Source organism: Poeciliopsis prolifica, unplaced genomic scaffold (genome assembly GCF_027474105.1).
Source record: "Poeciliopsis prolifica strain line A6 unplaced genomic scaffold, Auburn_PproV2 SCAFFOLD008, whole genome shotgun sequence".
Classification (NCBI taxonomy): domain Eukaryota; kingdom Metazoa; phylum Chordata; class Actinopteri; order Cyprinodontiformes; family Poeciliidae; genus Poeciliopsis; species Poeciliopsis prolifica.
In genome coordinates, this window is record NW_026562383.1 from 13,442,728 (window position 1) to 13,468,418 (window position 25,691).

The 25,691-nt window shown below is 36.7% G+C and overlaps 1 protein-coding gene across 1 annotated transcript in view; it reads left to right on the forward strand.

Moving 5' to 3' along the window:
• Positions 1–23,757, forward strand: part of LOC129362300 (tensin-3-like) — a 43,151-nt gene extending 19,394 nt beyond the window's left edge. Inside the window, exons 13-27 of the mRNA XM_055033756.1 lie at positions 4,343–5,527; positions 10,524–10,684; positions 10,778–10,904; positions 10,988–11,071; positions 13,516–13,645; positions 14,282–14,811; positions 14,908–14,994; positions 15,093–15,224; positions 18,167–18,262; positions 18,913–18,990; positions 19,158–19,235; positions 19,428–19,596; positions 19,678–19,746; positions 19,843–19,872; positions 20,004–23,757. Of these exons, the coding sequence (XP_054889731.1) occupies positions 4,343–5,527; positions 10,524–10,684; positions 10,778–10,904; positions 10,988–11,071; positions 13,516–13,645; positions 14,282–14,811; positions 14,908–14,994; positions 15,093–15,224; positions 18,167–18,262; positions 18,913–18,990; positions 19,158–19,235; positions 19,428–19,596; positions 19,678–19,746; positions 19,843–19,872; positions 20,004–20,148 (3,101 nt within the window). The 3' untranslated portion in view covers positions 20,149–23,757. The remainder of the gene's footprint in view (positions 1–4,342; positions 5,528–10,523; positions 10,685–10,777; positions 10,905–10,987; positions 11,072–13,515; positions 13,646–14,281; positions 14,812–14,907; positions 14,995–15,092; positions 15,225–18,166; positions 18,263–18,912; positions 18,991–19,157; positions 19,236–19,427; positions 19,597–19,677; positions 19,747–19,842; positions 19,873–20,003) is intronic.
• The last annotated feature ends 1,934 nt before the right edge of the window (positions 23,758–25,691 follow it).

Genomic DNA, 25,691 nt, shown 5'->3' on the forward strand with positions numbered 1-25,691 from the left:
GCATTCACAACAACCTCTCAGAATAGAGCTACGTGGTAGTAACATTAAAACCCAAATCCACCCTTTCCCAGTGTTCATTGAGTGTTTTTATGAGCCAAGTTTGACTTGATGAAAACAGTCTGCCTTTTTATTTTTTTACTTTCATTTAAATAAACAAAACAAAACAAAAACAAACACATCCACACAAAGTTTTAATGCCAGCTTCTGGGATTGCAATGAAAAGAAAACCACACAAATTTAAGAAATCATCAAAGGAAAGGAGAGGCATCAACTAAAGAGCTTTTCTATACCCTAACTGCCTTGATTCCACAGCATTCATGTGGGATATTTACAGCTTTGTTTTCGCATGTAAACTCAAACATATGAGAGGAAGGATGGAAAACTTTGCTGAAATTCTGCATCTACTTACCAGAAAAGCTCACCCTGAACCAGTTTGCTTCAAAGACACTGTCACCCAGTGACGTCTCTGGAGGAGGAAGTCTGGAAGCTGTTTGACACCTTAGTGATAAGGTTGTGAGAAGAAAACGTTATTTACCTCAGTGTCTCTATTTTAATTGGTAGAAGAGTGTTTGCTGCAAAGTGAGAATTAAGATGATTGTTGTTTAGTTTAGTTTATTTTTAAACTGGTTGGCAGTCTTTGCTTAGTGTCACCATGGACCTTGTCTCTAATTTGTCACTGTCTTTTATGCATGGAATGAGATTTGATTAAAAGTTGAATTAATTATAATGCATATATAAAAGTCTTACAATTTTTTTTATTCTCCATACAACCTTGCTGACAAGATAAGTCACCTCATTAGATGCATACAGAAAATAAAAATTGGCTCAGAACTGAAATCTAAATAGCTGAAAGAGATATTTCTGGAAGTCGAATGTGTCTTTAGAGGTTCCCTTCATGGTTAGTTTAATTGCTTCAAAGAAGTGATATGATAGGATCATGCATTGCATAAAATTTAGTGTTTTTGCTGAATTACTAGGCTTGCATTTTGAATAAAAGTCTAAAACTGACTCCATGTCAAATTATAAGCAGAGGTGACAAATATACTCAAAGTAAATTTTCCCAGTATTCTCAAGTTGTGTGCTCATTTAAAGTGGAGGAAATGTGTATTTTCCAGGAACTTAGTGCTACTTTATAGCACAATCGCATACCTCCAGTTGTTAAAAATGCTGTAACTAAATGTAACCTCAAACAAATTAGACATTGTAACTTCATGCCTTGAAATTGTCCTCTTTCAAATCTCCTGGTTTTTCCCACATTCTACCTCCAGCAAGTCATTCAAACAATGTTCATCCATTATTCCATTTGCAACCGTTTTAAAGAATGATGGACTGATTAGTGGTTCATATGATGAGCTCTGCAGATGTGCAATTCCACCAAGTGTTTGCTAATTGCTGCTGCTGCTAGTCTGATGGATCTGGGGGAGGGGTGCTCAGAGTTGTGGAAACTTGGCTGGAAACTGCTCCTCCATGTAGGAACTTTTGTTGAAATAAGCATCTCTATGTATAAGCAAGCATTTAGGCACCCCTGAATGGCTGCCATGATTTTACATAATACCCCATATGTAAGTCATTGTTCATTTAATGCATATTTTAAAAGCACACGTATAGTTCTTCTAAAAAATATTCCAAATTAAACATAGCATGGAAAGGTTCAAGTGATATAAAAAGTTACAAGCACAAACTTCAATGTGTTTTGTTGGGATTATATGATAGACAAGTCACAAAGGTGCATAATTGTAATGTGGAAGGAAAAATGACACATTGGTTGGCAGGAAGATGAATTAAGTTAAATGCAATGCAATCCAAGAAGATAAACAGGCTGAAAAAGATTTGCGAATAGTGTTGGAAGTTCCAGACCTAAATCCGATTGTGAATCTTTGGTAAGACTTGAATATTGCTGTTCACACACACTGTCAATTCTGTCTGTCTGAGCTTAAGCTATTGTGCAAAGAAAGATGAGAACAAATCTCTCCATAGATTAGGACTTTAAGTTAATGGAAAAATAATGAATTGCAATATTTTTGTTGAATATTCCAATAACCCTATTGATTGGGATTAATGGTATAATCACAAGATTCTGGTGAAGCTTGTGCATCTTCATTCATCAAATCTGTGTTGGTGTAGTAGTACGCATCTACAAAACAATAAAATAATGCTGCTGGCCAAATTAAACTTTTTACTTCCATTGTCTACAAATAGACAAAGCACATTAGAAATTTTAGGGATATTCAGAAAATATTATTGTCTTCACTATGTTTCTGACTCTCACTTTTAGTGGAAAGGCAAAATGGTTATAAACGAGACGGAACAGAGAGGGCTGGGTAATTGCATAGTCGTATCTAACCAGACTTCCCAAAGCTAGAGCAACGTACGGAAGAGTTGTGGCTTTTCTTCTTTTTGCACTGTAATTGGTGGACATTTTTTAAAGGACTAACAGCACCATAATAGCAAATGTAATGAATAGAAGAATGAAGAAATTAGTGACTTCTCCAGTTCACAAGCTTTCTTGCAATGAAAGGAAAATGACTTAAAGCTGTTTAAAAAAATAAAAACAGTTCATGGTCTCTAAGAAGGCTTTTTTTTTATTTACATGTTTTTATCCTGTTTTGTGCTTTAAGGCAGATAATGTGTCTTCTTCTGACACATGAGATTGAGAGAAAAACAACTCGCCTGACATTTTTCATGAAAATAGCTCTGGGCTCCTGGCAGAAGTTAATCTTTGCCTTTAATTACAAAGTGTCTTTTTTACAGAGTGGATATGTCTTGAGCTCCAGGAATGTTGTTTTCATCCTCTGTCTTTTCCCCCACCCCCATCTCTTTCTCATACATATATTGCTATTTTGCCTGGCTCCTATTCCTCATTTTCCCCAGTGGGGTAGTCCCGTAAAATAGAGGCGAGAGGTCAGGTTACTCGTTTCCTCCAACCCTGTTCAGCTCAATAGCTCCGCCTCACTTGTTTACATTCCTTTGCCCTTATATGGAGATTTCAAACCCTTTCTGCCCCCACCAACACCACCTCTCCTCTCCTCTGTAGAGTGCAAATACTCTCACCTTCACAGCAGAAAAAGAAAACCAGCTAACTTAATGAAACTTTCGAGATTTACCTTCCGTTATCATCCATATGTTAAGAGCCATGTTTGTTCTCGTGCATCTGCATAGATTTTTCTCCTTCACATGTTTGGCTTCACCTGAGACTTTGAATTTCTGAAATTCTAACCTGACAAGGACAGTGAAGGTAAGAGATTTTCCTCTTGAAGTCGATGGGTGGCCATGAAGGAGTGTATGGTAGGGGGGCAGTGCTGGATGTCAGAGCTGATGAAGGAAAAAAATGGCAAGAACTGAGGTGAAGAGGTTAAATGCCGGCTTACGCTTTGCTAAATGGAATGTCAGGAGAGGGATTTGTTGGAAACTCCCGGCAGAACAGGCCTGCGCTGAGCTTTATACTTAAGCTATTGGAGATGGGATGCAGATTTGCGTGGGGCCCTAACCATACATATTATTTTAAAGGGAAAGCTTAGGATTTTTGAAATGAGGTTCTGTTAAAAGGTAATAAGCAGACAAAACCATTTATGCAGTGGTGAAATAAGCAAGCTGATATTAAACCATACCAATAGTAAAAGACAATCTCTGTTATAGTATGTGTCAAATGAAGCCTTCTTCTTATTTCTGAAGGATGAAGGTGAAAGTGATTTTTTTTCGATAGAGCTTAAAATTGTGCTTAAAATTGTGCTTTACTTTCTGTCACTTTTTCTGAACAACTTAAGACTCTGCACCAGCCATTCTGACAACAATGTGTATTATGCAAACACAAATATTTAAAGCAACCTGATCCAATCTAGTGTGCAATGCCCCACAGCAAAGGTTCTTGGTTCTTCTGGATTAGAACCAGAACCAAGCTTCATGACACTGAGATGTCGCAAGGGGCTGATCAGCCAATCAGATACTGACTTAATATATTGTAAGACTTATGCCACTTTAAATGGCAGATTGAAACAAAACAATTAAATTATGTCACTTCTCTAAACCACATCCTTTTTTCCTGAGGCTCTGTTGAATAAAAGCATCAACAATCTACCAGCTAGACAGAACACTGTCTCATTTTTTTTTAACAGAGCCTCACTTCAGATATCCTGAACTGTTCTGATGACTTGGTTTTATGTCCTGTTTTAAATGTTGATTTTATGAGTTGAGCTGTGATTCCTGTTGTGTCCCTGTCAATTGCACAATATGACTGTATACGTTTGATGGCGTCTTGTCTTTGTGAGTCCCTTGTTTGTTTTGTATCTGCGTGTGACCATACCAGCTGACTGTATGAAGCTGCAGCGTCTCTTCTGTTTTGCAGCGCCACGCTCTCAGGGCCTAAACCAGGACAAAGCAGCTAGCAAGAGGAGCGCTGTCTTTGGAGAAGCCACCACGCTGGGAAGAGGGACCCGCACAACCTCCACCACCTCTAGCCCTGACCATAGTGACCACGCCCTGTCTGTGAGCAGCGACTCAGGCCTGTCCAGCACATCTCTGTGGGCAGAAAGACAGACACCTGTCACCACCACCACCACCACCACCAGCAGCAGTAGCAGCACCACCACTGTGAGAGCTAACCAGGGACCAAGTCCACAGGAGAAGGTCCAGCTGAAGCAGCTCCTCAGTGGTTTTGGTCTCGAGGATCCTTCCCTGGATGAGATGGATGACCCAGGTCCTAAGTTGGACTTGAAACAGACACTTCCAGTACAGTTGCACTTTAATGGAGACACCCGACCCCGAGAGAGAGAGACGGACATCCTTGATGATGAAATCAACACAGGTCATGATCTGCACAGTTTGGACAGCCTAGGAACTCTGTCGTCCTCGTGCCACAAGAGTAGCCAAAACTCCCTTCTTTCAGATGGGTTCGAGTGTCCTGGATCAGAGGACCATCACAACCAGCACCACTTTCATCACTCTGCACCTCAACAAATGGATGATATTGAAAGAAGAATCTTTTTGAGGTCCAGAAGCAACTCTAACCCCAGCAGTGCTCCTACACCAAAGCAGCATGTCTACAGACAGGAGAGCTACTCCACACAGTCCTGGGTTCGGCAGCAACAGATGGTTGCTGTACAGCAGTTTAACTACATGCCTAAGGATGGAAATGACACAGAAAGGTATTCTGGGATCAAATCTGGGAGCGGTTCACCCAAAGAAAGTCTGGCCAACCAACCACAGAACCACATGAGGGACACAAAAATGGATAGTGTAAAGAACACAGTACCTCACAAGGAACAGCCAACCACCAATAATAACCACAACAATAACAAGCATGATGACGAGATAAAATCCCTAACAATGGATATTGATAACTCCATTGATCAGCTAAATCAGCTGATCATGGACCTGGATCCCGTGTTTATGCCTAGACCAGGCTTCAACAAGTCTACCAAGAGGGATGACGGGACACAGTTCAACGACTCAGTCAACAAAAGTTTAAACAGCATTGATGTCAGATTCAACGATTGTAACACGGCAACTCTGAAAAACTCACCGCAGACAGGTAAGATAGTTAGCCTGGGTGTTCTTGAGTCTCGTCATTGAATGAAATATTTAATGAAAGTAAAGGAGTTAAATAATGGGGTTTATGTAGTCTGAGGTTGAAATGAGTGTGCAGGGAAATTAGTGTACCAAATAAACCAATAGTGTTCAATTGGTTTATTTGGTAACTTTGGTAAATAGCAAAGGGTAAAATGGAAGAATATTGAAGACTTTTTCTTTTATAATGTTTTCTAAAAGTTAGATCCTTTCATTGTCCATTCATCCATTCCTTTGTCCACACATTCATTCATCTGTTGATTAATTCATTCATCGACTATCCATTAATTAATCTTTCCATCCATCTGACGTCTGTGTACTCTGTCTGTCCACAGTCCTTCATACTATTTCCTAAGCGTCCATCCATGTTTGTCCATCCCTCAAACTACCTACTATGTATCTTTCCATCTTATATTCCTTATGTTGCTGAACTTATCCATTAACAGTTCATCCTTCCTTTTAAACAGCCTTAATTCCATGCATTTATCCTCTGTTGAGTTTTTTTTTATTTTTTTATTAAGATCTCCATTCATCCCTCTGTCCAGCAATATATTTATTATTCATTCAATCTTCTGGCCATTCAGCAGTTGTTAATCTTTCTTCCTTCAACTTTCCCCTCCCCTCCATTCCACCTAGTTTGGGTTTATGCAGGTAACATAGCCATTAAATGCTAAGTTTTCTACTTATAATTTAAAAATGTCTTCTTCAAGTAAAAGATATAAGAAATGAGTATAAGAATAGATTTTTTGGGAATCAAAGGATGATTGATCTTTGTTCCCTTCTTCCTCCCTTCCAGCATGTTTTCATGACAGAAATGGTAGGGTTCCTGCCAGAATTTCATATTTTGTTTTCTGAGGAAAGAGTTCTGTCCTAACTTGCATGTGCAACTAACTGAGTGCAGGATCAGTAAAGGTGCACAAAGAAAGAGAGAACAGCTTTGTATCAGTCTTTGTGAACATCTCCACTTCTCGAACTTTGATAGTAGAGACTAAATATTTAGCTTACAAGATTACATATTCATGTCAAATAGTTACTAGTGTATTAAAAACAGCTATGCATTGTAAGCAAGCACTTGCATCTGAATTAAATACCAGCCTGTTACTTCCATACTGAAGGACAATGTTTCCCATGCATCTGATACATCAGTGTTGTGAAAAAAATAAACAGATCAGATTTGTTTTTCACTTTTTCTCCTCGCTAAACCTTATCAGACCAACTTAAAGAAACATTTTATCTTTTATTAAAGTTTGTAAAGTTTACATCTCTGTCTTGTGCAGATTGTACTCTCTGTAATAGATTAAGCTCAGGTTATAATGTAATAGGATGTTGACTGAAGAAGGTGTAGTCAAACAGAAACCCAGCCATGCAGAGAAAACATGGAAAGCTGGGAAGCTTCATGAATCATAGCTTGCAGTTGCAGAAGAGAGGGGCAGTGGGGGAGCAATGTAGAGACCTTAGGAATTTCCAAAGGAGGAACAAGTGAGCCTGCAGGCGCACCTTTTTCCATTTGATTCCAAATACTTGCCTGTCGCCGCAAATAAGCTCATCTGCTTCATTTGGAAAGAAAGATGAAGGAAGATGAAAAGCGGTAGCTTTTATAGTTGTTTTTAGAAATAATCTCCTACAAAGTTTTATCCTTCTTCCAGGCTTCTTACTGCAGGAAGACAAATTAAAGTTAACCATTTAAGCTATGTTTAGTTTTTTACAATCAAGATTTAATTTAAGTTACTTTCTTTAGCTCTTAGGATATCACAATTCCCAGGTTGAAGCTATCAGCTCTGTCGTATTTTGGCAAAGCTGTTTATTATCTTGCAGGTCAATCAGACTGCGGCGAGTTTTGTCTTTTCACATGTGTTAGGTTCTGTGCAAACTCCTCACAGATATCTACGATGTGACAAGCATGGATCAGTCTCACTGTACAGATCTAGCACCAGAGGGTAAATATTTTTAGTTTTTCTGTCGTGATGCATGCACTGTAGTATTCTCTTAATTAAAGTTAGCATTCATTTATCTATGCTCTGGATCATGGAGTCTCCACATATACTCTTCTGTTCAAATTTCCCTTTAGAAACTATTGTTGAAAAGTTATCACATATGCTATAAGGATACAAAATCATTTTTTTCTTCACTCTTATTCAGTCAGAAATTGTAAAGTCATTTTCATAAAATGTTTGATGTATTATGTCACAATTAGGGGGATGTAACATTGCATTAGTGGCTGCTTAAATATTGTTTTTAATATTCTATTTATGATTGTGTAAAATAGAACAATTTTGAATTGTAATCAGGATTATCAATCCAGGTGCTTGTTTATACAAATAGCAAATAAGCCAATCAGATGTCAGTAGCTCAATACGTTTTTGTTGTATAGGTGTGGTCTAGCAGTTCAAATTGAGCATTCTATTGTGGAAATAGAAGGATTCGTGTGACTTTCAGACTTTCAACGTTGCATGGTTGTAGTTGCCAGGCTGGTCTGAATTATTAGACACTGCTGATCTGAATTGCTTCTATTTCACCTGTGAAGGTTTAACAAAGGGAGAACTTTGTTAAACCTTATAAATGGCAGCTGCATAACACACAAATTTATTTTTGATGCAGAAATCAGGAGAGAATAGCCAGCTTAGTATCAACTAGTAATTGTTAAAACACCTCAAACTACCTAAATACTGTTGCTGACCATGCTTGTAACTTTATAAGCAGAGTGTACCCATCTTCTTGTTAATATTGTATTTATGCCGTGTGTCAAAAACTAAAAATTATCATACAACTCTGTGAAATCCATTGAGAAAATCCTTTAACCAGCTTTACAGGATTTAAACACCATCGATTAGCAGAATAAATTCTCTGGCTGGATTCAGACACTGAGCCATGGTTTCCCAGCTGGGATCTAACCCAGTGATCCCAGTCTGCTGTGTTTGCCAGCACTGTACTCATACACAAGAGCTGCGCTAGATACAGGCTGGCATCCTCCATTTCAGACAATAGCACAGCTAGAGTTGAGTGGAGCTGATTCTGAGACCAGAAGCTGAAACTTGAGCTTCACTTCCTCAAATGTGAAAGTGAAGGTCAAATAAACCTTCCATTTGATATGTTACTACCCATCTCCTTGATTTTGTTGGAATTGGAGAGCAACTTTCATTTTGGATGTTAAATTATTGCAGTTACAAAATATCACATCAATACCTCTATCATGCAGCTGTTAAAGCAAATCACTGAAGAACATGAATGTAAAGCGCTCCTATGGGTGCCATTTATGTTTGCACCAGGCAAAATGAATAACAATCCAAGGCATTAGCACTTCTTCATCATTAGCATTCTTTAGTGCTCAGAGGTCAGACCTCACTGGGAGGGCTCAAATTAACACTCGAGTGATGAGTGTCAACACTTCCTACAGGAGTCACACACACCCACTCACACACGCACGCAGACTCAAACTCCTTGCTCTCCTTTAGCCCACGTTGGATTTCTCGTCTGAAAAAAAAAAACAACCTTTTGATCAACCAAAGCCACTTTTACTTAAAACAAGTCTATTTCATATCGACTTTTTAAACATTTCTGTCTGGGGAACATACAGTTGAAACCAGATGCTTACAAGCATAGAGAACACTCATTGGACTGGGTTTTAACTCAAAAACCATTTTGTCCTCAGTGTGTGACAGTAGGTTAGAGTTAATGTATTCTCTTTCAGGTCACTTAGGATTACCAAATTTATTTCAATAGCTTAATGCCACAATGATGAGCAAGATTTTGTTTAAATTTTGATTCAGAAGTTCACACCTGCTTCTTTAGTATTTGGTAGAATTGACTTTTTATATCGTATGACGGGTTCAAACATTACAGGAATCATAGTTCTCCTAGTAGTTTTGTGTGATTCTAGCTCAGTGCATTGAGACTTATATCAGGGTTTCCTTATGTATCCTCCATAACAGGACACTTTACAACTAATTTGGAGGTATGCTCCTGGTCGTTACTCATTTGGAGAGGCAACCCTCCCTCACTGCTGTACGTTGTTGCTTTTAAATACATATTTATGTCTTATTTTTGTGAAGCATATTTGTCCCTCTTCTTGCAAAACTCCCTGAAAACAGAATAATGTCACTCCTGTACTTTGCAGATGGGATTCTGTTATATGCGTGCAAATTTGCAAGCATCAGATGCGCATCAAAAACACACCCTTATGCACATTTTCTTTCAAGTAACCACACTGGCTGCCTCTGGTGGTTGGGCGTCATTCCTAGAGTTGGCATTGCTTTTTGAGACAGTTCTATTGGGATCAGTAAAGCTCCAAATAAAGTTTTCCAAGGCTGAAGTATTCTAAAAATTTCTTTAAACATTTCAGTCTAACATGGTTAATGTGTGTTGACCATCATAAGAAAGTGCTGTATGCTTTTATTTTGGGGTCGATTTGCTCATTTCTCACCTAAACACAATCATCTCTAAAACACAAAATCCATCTACTTTCTGAATGGTATAATGACTGGAAATCCTCATGTGAGTCACTTGTATCCCGAGAGGCTGAATGAGACTTGTTGGGGTCCACAATGTTCTACTTGATATCTTTGCTGATTTCATTTTTCAATGACGCCTCATAAGGAAGCAATGTCTTTCAGGTGTCACCTTAAAATACATCCACATGTTATGACTTAGCCATGCCATATTTTCTTGGGCTTTCACAATTTTTTTTAAAAAGCACAGTATTCTTATTGTATGTAGAAGTCTGATTCTCATAATAATGATTTAAAAAATCCTTGTATTTTATTTTTCATATTTCTGGTATGTAATCAAAAATGAATAATTGAGAATCGTAATTCACCTCAAAAAGCAAGGAAATGCTTTGCCTGATTTAATGTCTGATTATGTACTTTTTTTAAAAAAACTTACTGCCTTGAAGTTTGTTATGCTCCTAAAGCTGTGTTGATATTCAATCAACATTTTGCTACTGTGTACTTGTGTGTATGCAGTTGCCCAGTCCAATGATGTGCGAAGTGGCATCACACGGAGTTTGAGTTGCCAAAGGCAGGATGTAATGGATCATCACTCAGACTTTTGTAACTCAGGGTGGGGTGACCCAGAGGAGTACAAAGCCCAGCAGACATACCCCCAGTGTGTCTCTCAGTTTCAAGTATGTTTAGCAGTTGCTTCTTCCCAAATTATGTTTTTATGCCGCATGTAGTTTTTTTGTTGTAAGATGTGTTTCATGTGTCATCTATTGCAGCATCCCACGTTGTACAGAAGTCACAGTACCAGTTATAGAACCCAGGGCCTAGACAACACTGGTGGAGTTGAGAAGGGCATGCCTCCACCCACTCCTGCATTCCCCATCTCACCAACAACACCTTACGGTAAGTAACATGTTCTGTGAAATTAATAAGGGTTCTCATTCTGTGTAAACACTGTCACACCCTCCTCATCTTTGTATTTCCAGTGAAAACTATGTCAGAGTTCACTGAGCTCAGCCAAATTCCATCTCCCAACATGCAGTCATTTAGAGGCTTTGGACCAAATCAAGGTAGGTCCGGTAGTTTGCATGTACAGAAAGTTTCTATTCTGTAGAGATAATTCAGATTTTTTTCAAAGGTTTTGTTGAATTGTTATAAGTGATTGCTGTTTCTCTTGGGATCTTCATTTAGTAAATGCAAATTAGCTGGACCCAGAAGTTGCTAATCGCAGGTCTGAAAGGACCCAGGGTCTTGCATGGGGCATGGGGAGAGGAAACACTGCACCACCATTGATTGTTCTGTGTGAAATGCATTCTGATTGAGATTCTGACATGCAAAAAAAGACAAGAACAAAAATATTTGTTTTTGCTGGACTTTACAGCTCTGGTATGTGTTCAGTTAATATGCATATTTTATAACATATTTAAAAATCTAGCATTAGCGATACAGTGGAACAGCTGTTCGCCTAAAACTTGAAGGGTTTAGAGTCGATGTTGTTATTGTGGACTTTAAATTGCACAGATACAGGCCTGTTAATTGAAGTCTGGAATATAAACTGAATGTTCATATTATATATAACTGAATACATTTTTGGGGGATTTTTGTAACAATTTACTTTTGTATGAAGTCGTTGTAAATAATCCTCAGGGTTTGTTTAAACATGACCCAAATACAAACACAATAAAATTTGAAAGGTTTCTAAAATCATAGTGTAAAGCTCCATGATGTTTTTGGTATTGGTGTTATAGGAAAACAGTGGACTAGCCTGAAGCTTTAGCCTCAAGGACTTTATGAATGTGGACTTATGCTGAAGGTGACCAACAGTTATCGACGTTAGGTAAAATACATGCTTATGTTCTTTGAAAAAAGTCACACTTGGAAAACTACTATTCTTTAGGAAAGGGGAAACATGTAATGGGAAAATTTAACTCCAAGTGAAGATTTTGTAAGGAGAATCACTGTTATTCATTCATGATTCTTTATTAATATCTGGAGGTTTATCAGTTTAGGAAGAAAACCTTTCTTCTTAAAAGTCTCTGTGTGTGAGTTAGTTATGACCTTTTTTCTGGCTCTCTCTCTCAACCTCGAGTTGTCTTTCATGTCTGACCTGTGCCTGTGATTGAAGCAGGAAAACAAACTATCTGGACTCACCCATGATGCTGTAAATAATACTGACATTGTTGTTATCAGTGAATGGTAAAACAGATACTGTTTGTACAACAGACAAAGGGAGATTCCCAAAACAATTTTCTGTCCCAAGAAGATTGCATGTGTGGTTTTGTTTTGTGGAATAGGGCTTTTTTTATATATAAATATCTTCATTGTTTCTTTTTTGTTGAGCTATGGTCTTTATCTGAGAAGGGGCACACCCTGTGATTATATGCATATCGCTGAGTTTTAAGTTTGTACATTGTTGTCTTAGTGCTTAGACCTCAGTGCTGGGAAATCACACAACTTTTACTTTCATTTTTGCATTTGGTCCCTTCTTTTTTTACTTCATCCGCCAAGATATACAGTATTTCTAAAGGTTGTGGGGATGGTGTCAGATCTGTTCCCCTGCTGTGCCCCAGTCAGCCCTGCATTCAGTTTAGCTGCATCTCCTTGGTTACCAACTAGAAGGCATGGCATAGAAAAACTTTTCTTCCTTCATGAAAAAGTCTCTGTGTTTGACTGTGTTCACACAGGGGGAGCAGGGAGAAAACAAAAACCCTTTTTAGCTTTAGATCACAAGGAGAGACACTCTGTTGAAATATAAGATTTAGTATATAGCTGCGGCCCAGATTATGGTTTTTTTAAATGAGGGTTTCAGATAATTATGGTAAGATTTTTTTTTTTTTTAAATTTTCAGCTTTAGTTTGACTTGCTTTGTTGACTAAGTGGGTTGTGGCAGAAATAATCAGTGAATGGTTTTATGTATATATAGACCAGATAATGTTGGTGCCTGTGGACAGTTTTATTACTGTTAATTCAAATTTAAACCAGGGCTTTTTCCTCTATATATATATATATATATATATATATATATATATATATATATATATATATATATATATATATATATATATATATAGTAGTTCTGATGTTCAATTAAATGGTAGTTCTGATACCATATATATATATATATATATATATATATATATACATATATATATATATATATATATATATATATATATATATATATATATATATATATATATATATATATATATATATATATATATATTGAGGAAAAAGCCCTGGTTTAAATGGTATCAGAAGAATTTGATATAATTTTATTTTATTTTTTTTTTTTTTACTGAAATGTTTTTGTAGTTTTTCACTTTTTTTTACTGTCCATATGTCCTAGCATTTATTTATATTTTACATTTTTCTAGAACTATGCAAAGCACTATCAAATTAACTAGTTCCTCGGTTTGGTTCTGCCTGTAGTTTTTGTTGTTGTTGCTGCTGTTGTTGTTTTCTATGTTTTGCTTTGATAATTTTCTTTAATTTATTTTTGGTAACTCTGCAGAACCTCATGGACATTCTGTGATCAATCATGTGACCTTCGAGACTTTGCCAGATTCCTCCATCAACTGCCACAGGATGCTAAATTCAACATACTCTACCTCCATCACTGGAAATCATCAGCAGACAGACAGGTAGTGCCACAACTACATATCTGCTTGACAGATAGCACAGTGTTCTGCGAGATGTTTGAAGCTCATGAGTTTGTTTTATAACTTGACAGTTTTTGAGCTTCTCCACAACTATCTCCCTGGTGTGTCTGATATGTTCCTCGGTTTGCATGATGCTTTTTGCTTTCTGCGGTACGATAGCAAACCCATGATTCATTTACTGAACAACTGTATTTATCCTGCGGATCAATTAAATAGGGACACTTTATTTACTAATTGGGTGATTTCTATAAGAAACCAGGTGTACTATATTTTATTTTGAGGCATCAGAGTAAAAGTAGGTCAAATCACATGCCTGCAACCCTTTTTATTGTTTTTTTTTGTTGTTTGTTTTGTTTGTTTTTTATGGAAAACATGTTGCAAACCATGCATTGAATTTTTCTATTTCGTAATTATGCATTGGTTTGCATTGGTGTGTCCCATTAAATAAGATACATTGATCTTTGTAGTTGTAAACAGTTGCTATATAAAGTGGGAAGAAAGTCTCAGGAGAATAAATACAGTTGTGAGGCACTCTAAGTTGTTTCACAGCAATTTAGTCTCAGGATGTTAGGTTTTTGTGCCATCATTAACTTTTCATTTCATATCTTATTTATCCAGCTCCTCTGTAAGTCAGTCCTGGCCAGAGCATGATGTCCTGACCCACCACTCCTCCCTGAGTAGCTACCCATCTGTCCGACAGCCACCACCACCCTCGGTGTCTCTCGAATATGGCCGTCACTCTCCCTTGCATCCTCCATTACACCATCCCCATGCACATTCTGTGCCTAACGCACACAGCTCTCCACGAAGCAGCCAGCGAAGCTGTTTGGCTGGCTACACAATCAGCCGTAGTCCCCAGTGCTTTGACGAGCAAGACAGCTCAGTTCACGGCTGTCTGGACATGGGTATCGACAGGGATCTTCTAACTTCAATGGACAATCAACATCAGCTACAGTTTCCCCAGACGCAGCCTCCTCTGCTTCCTGAGAAAAAGAGGGTATCAGATGGAGAGCATTCACTGCAGTCTACATCTCCAGCCCTCAGCGGGTTCTCGAGTCCCCACAGTGGGAGCTCCCTGAGTATTCCTTTCCCTAATGTGCTGCCCGACTTGTCAGCTCAGACACCACTTGCTTCCTCACCTCTCCCAGGTTAGTTTTTTTTTGTTTGTTTGTTTTTTGTTTTTTTTTCTGATGACTTAGTTTGTGAGCTTTAACTCAGTACTTCTGTTATTATTTTTATTCCAGATGTACTGGTCAGCAAGCAGGTGACGGTAAAGTTTGTTCAGGACACGTCAAAATTCTGGTATAAACCAGATATTTCAAGAGATCAAGGTTGGTATGCTTTATTCTGAATGGGTTTAGAATATTTTACTTAATTGAATAAACAAAAACTTGTAAGGCTCAAACACAGTTTCTTTGTATTATTTTAGCTATTTCAGTTTTGAAGGAGAAGGAGCCTGGCTGCTTCATAGTTAGGGACAGCCACTCCTTCAAAGGGGCTTACGGTCTGGCTATGAAGGTGTCTACGCCTCCTCCTTCAGTCATCCAGCAGAGCAGAAAAGGTTTGTTACATGTCTTTTATGTACAGTGCATTAAAAACTTATTTGCATGCCTTGATGTTTTTTTTTTTAATATAAATATTTGATAGATGTGTCCTCTATGTATTCAGCCCCTTCACTCTTGTACAAACAGTAAATTCCATTGCAAACAATTGCTTTAAGAAGTCTGGAGGGTTTTTTTTAGAGATAATTGAAGAACAGACTTCATCATGAAGACCAAATAATACATAAGACAGGCCAGGGCCTGCTTGAACAATGCTGAGTGTGGCTGAAAAATAACACTGTATATCACTCTGAGAACACTGGCCAACTATGTGGCATGGTGTTGGCAGCATGCTGTCAGAATGCTTCTATCCAGAAGGCTAATGTTAGTTAGTTAGTTAGTTAGTTAGTTAGTTAGTTAGTTAGTTAGTTAGTTAGTTAGTTAGTTAGTTAGTTAGTTAGTTAGTTAGTTAGTTAGTTAGTTAGTTAGTTAGTTAGTTAGTTAGTTAGTTATCTTGTTCTAAGTTCCAAAATGTTTGAGCTTGGAGTACAGATTCAATGTCCAACAGGACAAGAAGGCTGAACATAAAGCCAATGTCCACACACACCTAAATGTTTTGAGAATTTCTGGCAAAGGTTGATAATTGAAGCTCATAGATTGTCTCGATTCGATCTGGCAGCAAAAATGACTTTGCTGCCAGAAATAGACAGAATTTCAGTTTCTAGTTGTGTAAACCTAAAAAGCGCATTCTACAGAAGTTTTACTCAGGGGGGATGAATATAAATGCAATGCTACTTGTTTAGTTGACTTTTGCTTTCGCTATTTCTGCTAATCCATGCTAACATCCCTCCATCCATACTTTGACTCCGGCACAATGCTTCAAATGTCATGTTTACGATATCTGACAATAATCCAGAGATAATCCTGGATAGCGTGTGAAGAAACAAAGTTGTTCGTTGTAACTAAAGATGCATCTTCATGTTGAAACTGAGAATCCGTCTTTCTGTTGTTTGTAAGCTCTAATCACCTTTTTTTTCCTCTTCTGGGCATCATCATTGTGAAACAGACCTGTATTGCCAGATTGTCATAGATATACAGCTAATGTTTCACCCTTAACAAAAGACATACTGGTTCTGTGAACTTGTTCTCAGGGGACAGTGGTGGAAAGTGACCTGCTTCACTTACACTATATCTGCCTCATATAAAAACTATGTCCACATTTCTGTTTCAACATTAGTTAAATGTTTTGTTTTGTTTTGCATGGTTATGTAATCTCTTTTAGGGATAGAAAAAAAATTGGTAAATGAATCAAAATATTTGGCAGTATTACAACAACCAAACAAAGGTTGATGGTGAAGATGGAGGAGGCAGAAAGAAATTTGATCTCACAAAATGTGAATCAGAAAGCATTTTAATAACTTTAGAAGGCGTATTTTCTTCCCAGAAAATACGCCTTCTGGGAAGATTCCTGTACGCACTGCCAACGCAGGGGATTGACAATGTTTTAACAGCTTCAGTCTGAGGGACAAATCTTTGATTATCCAAAGCTTTTTAGTTCTGTTAAAGAAAACAAATATCTGTAAACGTCTCCCTTTCAATCCATCCAAGAGATGAGAAGAAAGAACATTCCACTCTGTTGGCTTAGAGAATTGCCTTCAATGAATGTTTGGTCAACAAAACCTGCATTCGGTGTATTAAATCAGACTTTTCAAAACTCTGCTTAATGATTTAATTTCTCCCGGTCATAAGAAATCAAGCCCTTTATTTACAAGTTAGACAACCTTTTATATTTTCAGTAAACATTGGAATTTTACTGAAAATCCATTGATGCTGATAATTATGAACATTTGCAAGAGATTTTTAGCAAAAGCTTAGTTTTTATTAATTATGCACACATAAAGAAAATCTGTCTTTTGAAATAGATTAGTATTTAATTAATGACCTTTCAGTCCGGCTGAAGTGATTTTTAGTCTTTCGACTTGTGCAAAAGTAAGAAATATTTTTATTTGATTCAACTGATTCGTTTGTCTATTTTAACTTTATCTTAACGTATTCATATTTGAATTTTTATTAAAAATTTTAGGTCGACTATGTTCTGACTTTAAATAATTTTATTCACTGCTCAGATTTTTTTAAAGTTCATTATTTTGATTAGTATTTTTGTTATTTAAAACGTGCTGCCTCTTTATCACTTGTATTAGCTACACATTTTTCTCATGCATGTTTTTGTTTTTTTGCGGTTAATCTATTCTGATCACATATAAAACACTTAGCATTTTTCTTATTGTATCTAGAAAGTGCTCAGTAAAAAATTGTAAGGTCAATGTGCAGATTTTAAAATGGGCCCTACGAAATTCAACTTCAAGTGTTGTATTTATAGGTTTTTAAATCTAAATTATATACGATCGTGCAGTGTTGGCCAACTATGGAGTCCTTGTTTGGTTATGAGGCAAATCAAAGATGTTAAACATTGAATCAAATGGAGGAGTGAATATATAAAATCAACTCCATATAGTGTAGGTCATGGTAGTGACTTTGTATGTCATAAACGTTTTCATGGAAAGACACCTAATAAAAAAGAGACCTAATTTTAAAAAAATCTACACTGGATTTTTATTTTATACCCTCATACCAGATTAAATCTTCATTTGGTCCCTCCAATTTTCTCCACTGCTCACACTTGTCCTTTTCTTTTCCATCACATTGTGATATAGTCCAGAGTCCTGTTTGATTTTGGACCAACATTAGTTTTCAGAAATGTGAAATCCAAGCTGCTCCAAGAAGCCTTTGTGTTCATATGCCTTTCAAAGACACCTCACATTGAGACAGAAATGCTTTTAATGATTTATATTTCAAGATTTTTTAGAGAGAAAAGGTTCTTGCATGGACAAAAATTCAGTATATGAGACAGACCAACAAAGCAGACTAATTGTATTAACTACTTGTGTCCCTTTCCCTACAGGAGGTGATCTGTCCAACGAATTGGTGCGCCACTTCCTGATTGAGTGCACACAGAAAGGCGTGCGTCTGAAGGGGTGCCCAAATGAGCCCTACTTTGGTGAGTGTCTATGCTGCTGAAACATGATTTAAATGCTTTTCTCGACAATATATAAAACTAGGGAGTCTCTGAACAACACTGCCCTCTATTGGTGTGTGCTCCATGGTACAAGTGATCGAAATGGCATTCCCTGTCTCTGTAATTTTTTTTAAAATGGATGTCCAAAACCAAAAGTGCTATAAACTAACCAGTGTTTAAACAAACATTTAAATACTGATGTATTTAATTATTTGTTCAATATATTTGTTTCTCTTTAAAATTTATAGATTTTGATTTTAAAAATTATCTTTAAAATTTTGTAATTGTTTTTCTTACTTTTATTTGAACTGCATTATTATGAACTCTGCATTATCTATAGGTTTGTGGATATTAAATGATGCCAGTTAGATAAATTCCTCATTTCACTTGGAACATTTTATTTTCTACTTTTGCTTTTTTTGTTACCTTCTCTTAGAAAATACTGTAATTGTCTTATTGGCAATCACATCTCTTTTTCAAGAGAGACACAGATAAAAAGGCAATAACATTCAACAAATAAATTAACAGTCTATCTGCAGTGCAGCTATTTTAATAATGACTTGTACAACAAAGTTGGCAGTGCAACTTCTCTGTAAATTTAAATGTTGTTTTCCCACTCTGTTGTTTTACAGGAAGCTTAACAGCATTGGTTTACCAACATTCGATCACCCCACTGGCTCTTCCCTGTAAACTTATAATACCTGACAAAGGTAAACATTCACACAGAGACTCTAAATTTTTTGCATGGGTAGAGGTATGGTTACAATTTAATGTAAAAAATTAGTTCTAGTCGATAAGAGATTGTTGGAATCATTCCATAACCATACTTGATAATAAAGCTGTGTTACTTATGTTCTTTGTTTTTGCTGTTTATAAGATCCTCTTGAAGATGTTGTGGAGACCATTTCACATTCAGTCACTAACTCAGCTACTGAGCTGCTGAAACAGGGAGCAGGTAATCAGACTTCTTAGATCATTCACCATAAACAGACTTTGTGACAAACACATTAAAACCAGACTGTAATGCAATGACACAATCTCTGTGTTTATGTCCTGCTTTTTAGTTATTTCAAGCACTGAATTACAGAGAGCACTGACTGTATTGTTATTTGCTCCATGCAACTTTGATTGTTTGTTGTTGCTTCAGCTTGTAATGTGTGGTACCTGAGCTCTGTGGAGATGGAGTCTCTAACAGGAGTCCAGGCAGTGCAGAAAGCCACGACCATGACCCTGGACGCTGACTCTCCACCAATCCCCACTGTGGTCCATTTCAAAGTTTCCTCCCAGGGAATTACTCTAACGGATAACCAGAGGAAGTGAGCGCCCAGCACACACTTTTTAAAAACTGCTGCCACACGGATACGTCCATGATTTTTCAATATAAATCTGTTTTTCAGACTCTTTTTCAGGAGACATTACAATGTCAACACCGTGATATTTTGTGCTTTGGACCCTCAAGATAGAAAGTAAGTTGTGTTCATTGATTCATAAATTAAATATAAATATTAGTTTACCACATTTATTTTTAATACTTACTGATTCCATGTCATTACTCCATAAAGGTGGAAGAAAGATGGATTTCCATCAGCAAAGTAAGAAGTACTTCCTATTTCTTCACAGCTCCGGTCAAAATCATGTACCTGCAGTTATTTTATTTTTTTTTAATGTTCATTTTGTGGTAGATGACACTGCAGCTCTTAACTACTATCTTTTGCCTTTGCAGAATCTTTGGCTTTGTGGCAAGGAAAACTGGCACTTCCATGGACAATGTGTGCCACCTATTTGCAGAACATGACCCCGAACAGCCAGCAAGTGCCATTGTGAACTTTGTCTCTAAAGTGATGATTGGCTCACAAAGGAGTAAGTAGGGCAGAGCTGATCACCTGGAAAAATGTTTACTGAAGCCAGACGCAGCAACCAAAAGACTGAGGATACGGAGTTCCTAAAAACAGGAACTGCTAATGAAATAGACTCTGACTGTGGATGTTAAATGGATATTTACTGAGTGTTGCTGAAATACTCACTGGTTATACCATTAGTAGAAAAACAGTGAGATGTTTCAAAAATGAAAACAGATTCTTTTTTGTTTATTTCTAATTGAAATTTAAGCCAGCTCAAGATCCTTAAAGTATTGTTATTTCTATACATTGATAATTCTAGTGTCCTGTACTGTTATAAATTATTATTAAATAATCAACATCTTTCACATTTATGAACACAGGTGATTAGAATGTACAAAGCCTGAAAAGAAATTAAGCTTATATTGCATCAACATAATCTAAGACTGATCATTTTCTAAAGTTTTCTCTCTTCTTCCCCAAGTACATTTATTTAACTTAGACAAATAAAATTCTATGTTAAGAAACAAGAGAGTTTTTGTTAGTTTTTCAGCTTCCTTGAAAATTTAACTTAATGACTCCTTTACTCTTCACTGTTGATCAGAGTGTTAAGAATCTCTAGTTAGCTCTCTAGAATTTTCTGTTCTCTTATGGGACAAATATTGCTTGACGTAGAGGGTGATTTTTCTCAGCAAGTTTGCATAATGAGAAAATATGCCTTTTAGATGTGTGACAACATAAATATGTGGTTGGAGCAATGTGCTTTTTAAATTCATATTTTTACTTACAAGTTAATTCCAAACTGACTTAGTCCAAGCAATTAACAAACATTACTTTGTAGGGAACGCACAAGCATATCTTTTACTATATCTGAGTATCTCAGTTTGAACTTTGAATATCTGAAAAACAGAGTAACAAATGGGGAAAATATGTATGTTTGGAGCTAGCTATGTTTATTTTATATTGTAATATTTTACCTATGCAATGTGTATTTCTTTTTTTGAGTACAGTATGCATGAGTTGTATTGGAGTGTCTTTTTTAAAGTGTTATGGTCTTTTTTTTGTCATAAGATATAGTAGAACATGACCATTTGGATATATATTTTTTAGGGATTTTATGTGTTTTTGTATTAAATTTATAGGCAATGTACGATGCTGTTTCATCTAAACCTTAAAAAATAATATATATATATATATGTATATATTATGTATTATATATATGCATATATATAATACATGCAAAAACTCATTAAAAGACAATATTGCTATTTTATAAAAGATGATTGTTGCCTATCAAAATCAGATACCAAGATTTCCAGCTTTAATTTTTTTTGTTCTTTGCTGGAATACTATGGCCAGAAACAGTCTTGTAGTCTATTTGAGGTCTTTCTGACTTAAAAAGGAAACAGGCTATTGAATGTGGGGGCAAGAAGATCAGTAGAGGAGACTTTAACCTTTAACTAAAATGAATTAAATATATAGTTCAGTGTTGGAAGCGTACTTAGTCACCATGCACCTGTGCTTGGGGGCAAAAATTACTTTTAACTATCCAAGCCTGTTGTATTAGAGATAGTGGCTGTTTTCAAAAATCTAAATCAAATCAAATTTTATTTGTGTAGCACATTTCAGCAGCAAGGCATTTCAAAGTGCTTTACATCATAAACACAAAGTCATGCAACATAGAATAAACAATACATTGTTACATATTACATTTCAAATACAATTCTAAACAGGTGTGTTTTTAGTTGAGATTTAAAGGAAGTCAGGGTTTCCGCTGTTTTACAGTTTACAGTTTTCATGTACCTTCTTTGCTTTGGATAATCATTTGAATCCAGACAGGGACCCACAGTCACAACAAGATTGTTGGTATTATTGCATGGATTTTCCATGAAACCTGATACTTTCCTGCACTGCATAAGAAGCTGTTTTTCCTCATTGTCTAACATTAAATCAAGCTAATGTTTTCTTGTGTTAGGTCAGTATGGATAATTCAGTTATTTCTATTTGTTTAATGCCAGAATATTAAAATTTGTTTTAGATAAGATTTTCCTACTTTCTTCAGATACATATGTTTAAATACTTCAAGACTACCATGTTTATAAACTATTTGGGAAAGCCCAAATGATGATAATCTCCCAGCTTTGTAAGTTTCTTATAAGTCAGTTAACAACATTTGTATAGAGGCCCGAAGTTTGACATTTTTAGTTCTTCAAAAAATAGGTGAGTACTAAAGCCATGAGGCTCCCATCATATATGTCTCCCATCAGAGACATATATGACAACATGTGTCAAAATAGGAGTGTTTGTAACATTTACCATTGTTACATTTATAAGGTCGAAGTGAGAATTTTGCATGTGCCATCAACAGCTGATATGTAGGGAGGTGGCAGGATCATGCTCTGTGGCTGATTTGCTGCTGGAAGGGCTTCTGCTCTTCACAAGATTAAAAGTATCATGAAAGAATGTATTGTGGAAATATTGAAGCAACATCTCAGGACGTCCACAGGGAAGTTAAAGTTTGAGCACAAATTGATCTTCCAAAAGGACAATGAGCCAAAGTATTTTGTCAAATTAAATAAGAAGGGCATAGAGGTTCTCAAAATCAAGCTGTACATTTCAAAGGACACTGTTGCCAAACCCTATAAAACTGTATGTAAGCGTCTGAATTTGAGGAAAGTATTTTATTTCTCAATATATTCTAGCATTTGTCAAACCGAAATAAACTGGGAAATGACTGGACTCACATAATGTCAGCAAGTAAAAAAAAAGGTAGTTATTTTATACAGCATATGTACATATTTGGTTTTAAGTGCGAGACTTTTGAGATTCAGATCAAAGGTATTATAGTATGAACTTAAGATCAAATGTTGACATATATGTAACTCTATATGAACATGTACCTCATGCTTATTTTATAATGCCTGTGCATATAATGTGTTATATGTGTACATCTTTTTGTATTGATATCATGTCCTTTGATGTGTTATGTAAATAAACACTGAATTTTTTTTTTCTGTTTTAAGAGAGACCATTCTTTAGCAAAATCAGTTGCAAGGTAGACACAGAACCTGTTCAAGGCTAATGAGCAATGGTACAGAATATAGGTTGTTTTTGTTTTGTTAATTGAATAAGAGAATAGAGATGGATAAAGGCAGTTTTGCTTCATTACTTTATTTCTTTTCCTTGGCTTTCTTATTTTTTGGCCTTCAAATGAGCAAAACGCTAGAAAAAATTGGTGTAGCCCAAGGGTTAATTTTTCAAGTTGAACTGCAGAAATGTGATTGCATGTGAGAGAGAAAGTTATTCAAAAGAGAGTTGCAAATGACAGCATTGCCAATCAAAGTTTAAAGCATGTATCCATCGACACAAAAAGAAAAACCAAACAGTGATTGACTTCTTTTGCTGAGATCAGCCAAACAAAAGGATGAGCTTGAGTACAATATGAGGCAAAACTGACAAGACAGCTAAAACATTCTTAGATGTGGAATATTCTTCCTGTTCTGTTAAAGTGTTGGTATCAAGAATGTTCATTTGAGGTCTTCTATTTTACATGTTTTCCTGCTGAGATGAACCTTGTTGCCTACTGTAAAAAAGTTCTATTGTCACATTATAACTGGAAATAAATGATCTTTGCTGCCAGCAGAGGACACTGCTTATTCAGCTACAAGACCTGAATAAGCAGAGCCATTGAGGAGAAAAGGGACTTTATAGGTACCTCTTCATGTTGAAATCAGCTTCTGATTATTACTCACTGACCTTAACCTTCACATCTTTTAAAGAGGTTTACAGATGTACAATTGTACTACATTAGATGACATGCACTTATCCAAAGCATCTGTCAGAAGTGCAGTGAAATATGGGTCCTACCTTTTGCACAAGCCCATACAGGACAGGTCGCTTTAAAAATGCTATGGAAGGATTAAATTGCAGTCTACCTTCAAGAGTGGAAAAGCTCTAAAAGGGTGGACTTTCCTTCCTCCCACCTCCCTCACTCATGCCTCTCTGCAGGTGGTGAAAGAATTCCCGGGGAGGGCTGGGAGGATGTTTAGGCCCAGGTGTGGTGTGGTGACTGCAGAGAACTCGAAGCCCATCGTCCTGTTATTTAGAGTAATGTGGTCTTAAAATGAAAGTAGGTGGGGAAAGTCCAGAATGATAAATAACACCATTTGAGCAAAGAAGAACATGTCAGAAGTGTTGCACTCTACAGATACCAGTGTGTACAAGCCATAAGAGACACAGTGAGTCCCATATGCAACATTAAAAACACTTGGCATTTAATGTAAAAGAGTTAACAAAAAGTGGTGCACAATTGTAAAGAAGAGAAATATATTTATGTTAAGGTGTGGTTTGTATGGGAACGTTTTCAACCCCTTTCACTTAACAGTGTTTTTTCCAGGCACATAGTGTCTGTCATTTTATACTAAAATCAAGTAACTATATTACCTTCAGTTGTTGTGAAAATGCTGAATGTTTGATTCAAAAGTAATTGGTCAAAAAGTGACTATAGTAATAAAATTTGACACCAACTCAAGTAGTTGCTCGTCTATCTGAAATTTGGCACTGGAAATAAACACTCAGTACCATAAAAGAAATGTTAGTATCGGATAAAAAGAGGAAGTTAACGAACATAATCACTGAAAAGGTAGTGTACAGTTTCATGACATCTATTATGAGGAGAATACTGACTTAGCAAAAGCCCTCTAAGTGACATTAATGGAGACTGCCACATACAGCATACTGGTCACAACAACTTTACAATTAACTTCCCAGCTTTTCACCAGTCTGTCCAAGTTTTATATTGGCCTCAATATGGAGGTTAGGGATCCTGTTTATTGGGCTGAGAGCATCCATTGTGATTCCTCATGCATTGAGCTATGCAAGCCCTTTTGAGGGCAATTAAAAGGTCAGGGCTAATAGCTCCTAATTGAAGCAGAACAAAAGGTGGTAGACAAAAATAGAACGTTTATGCTGAGATAGAAGCAGAAAATGAGGTCTCTCTGCTTGGTTTTGTGCAAATAAAAATACAGGGATAGAAGATGACAGCTAGGCCATTTCTGAAATCAATAGAAGTTGTATAATATTGGGTTTTTGAGCATAAAGATGTGAGCCACTAAACAGAGGATACAATAAGACTTACCGTAGTTCATTAGTCTCAGGCCTGGTGTTTCCCCACTGTGGCTGTGGATGTGTCCCAATGGGGATATTGCATAGTAATCGTGTAAAAGGGAGTAATAGAATCTACAGACCCCTTCCAAGGGGAAAAATAATTGTACATTAATGGATACAGAGGGATGCGGAGGTTAACTAAGTTTCTGAAGCCATTATGGAAGCAAATAAAATCCCTAAATGCTTAACAGAGTACTGGACCTAAGGTTTATGGTTTTTGTGCTAAAGGGCAGCCTTTAAATGCTGGGTGAAGTTAAAGATTACTCATTCCTTTAAAGAACGACAAAACATTTGTGACTGCCTGCACCAGGTTATAGTGCAGCAACTGTGATTAACTTCTGTCTGTTCTCCACCACTTCGGCAACGAAACACAGATCACCATCACTTACAAGACGGATGAACCACAG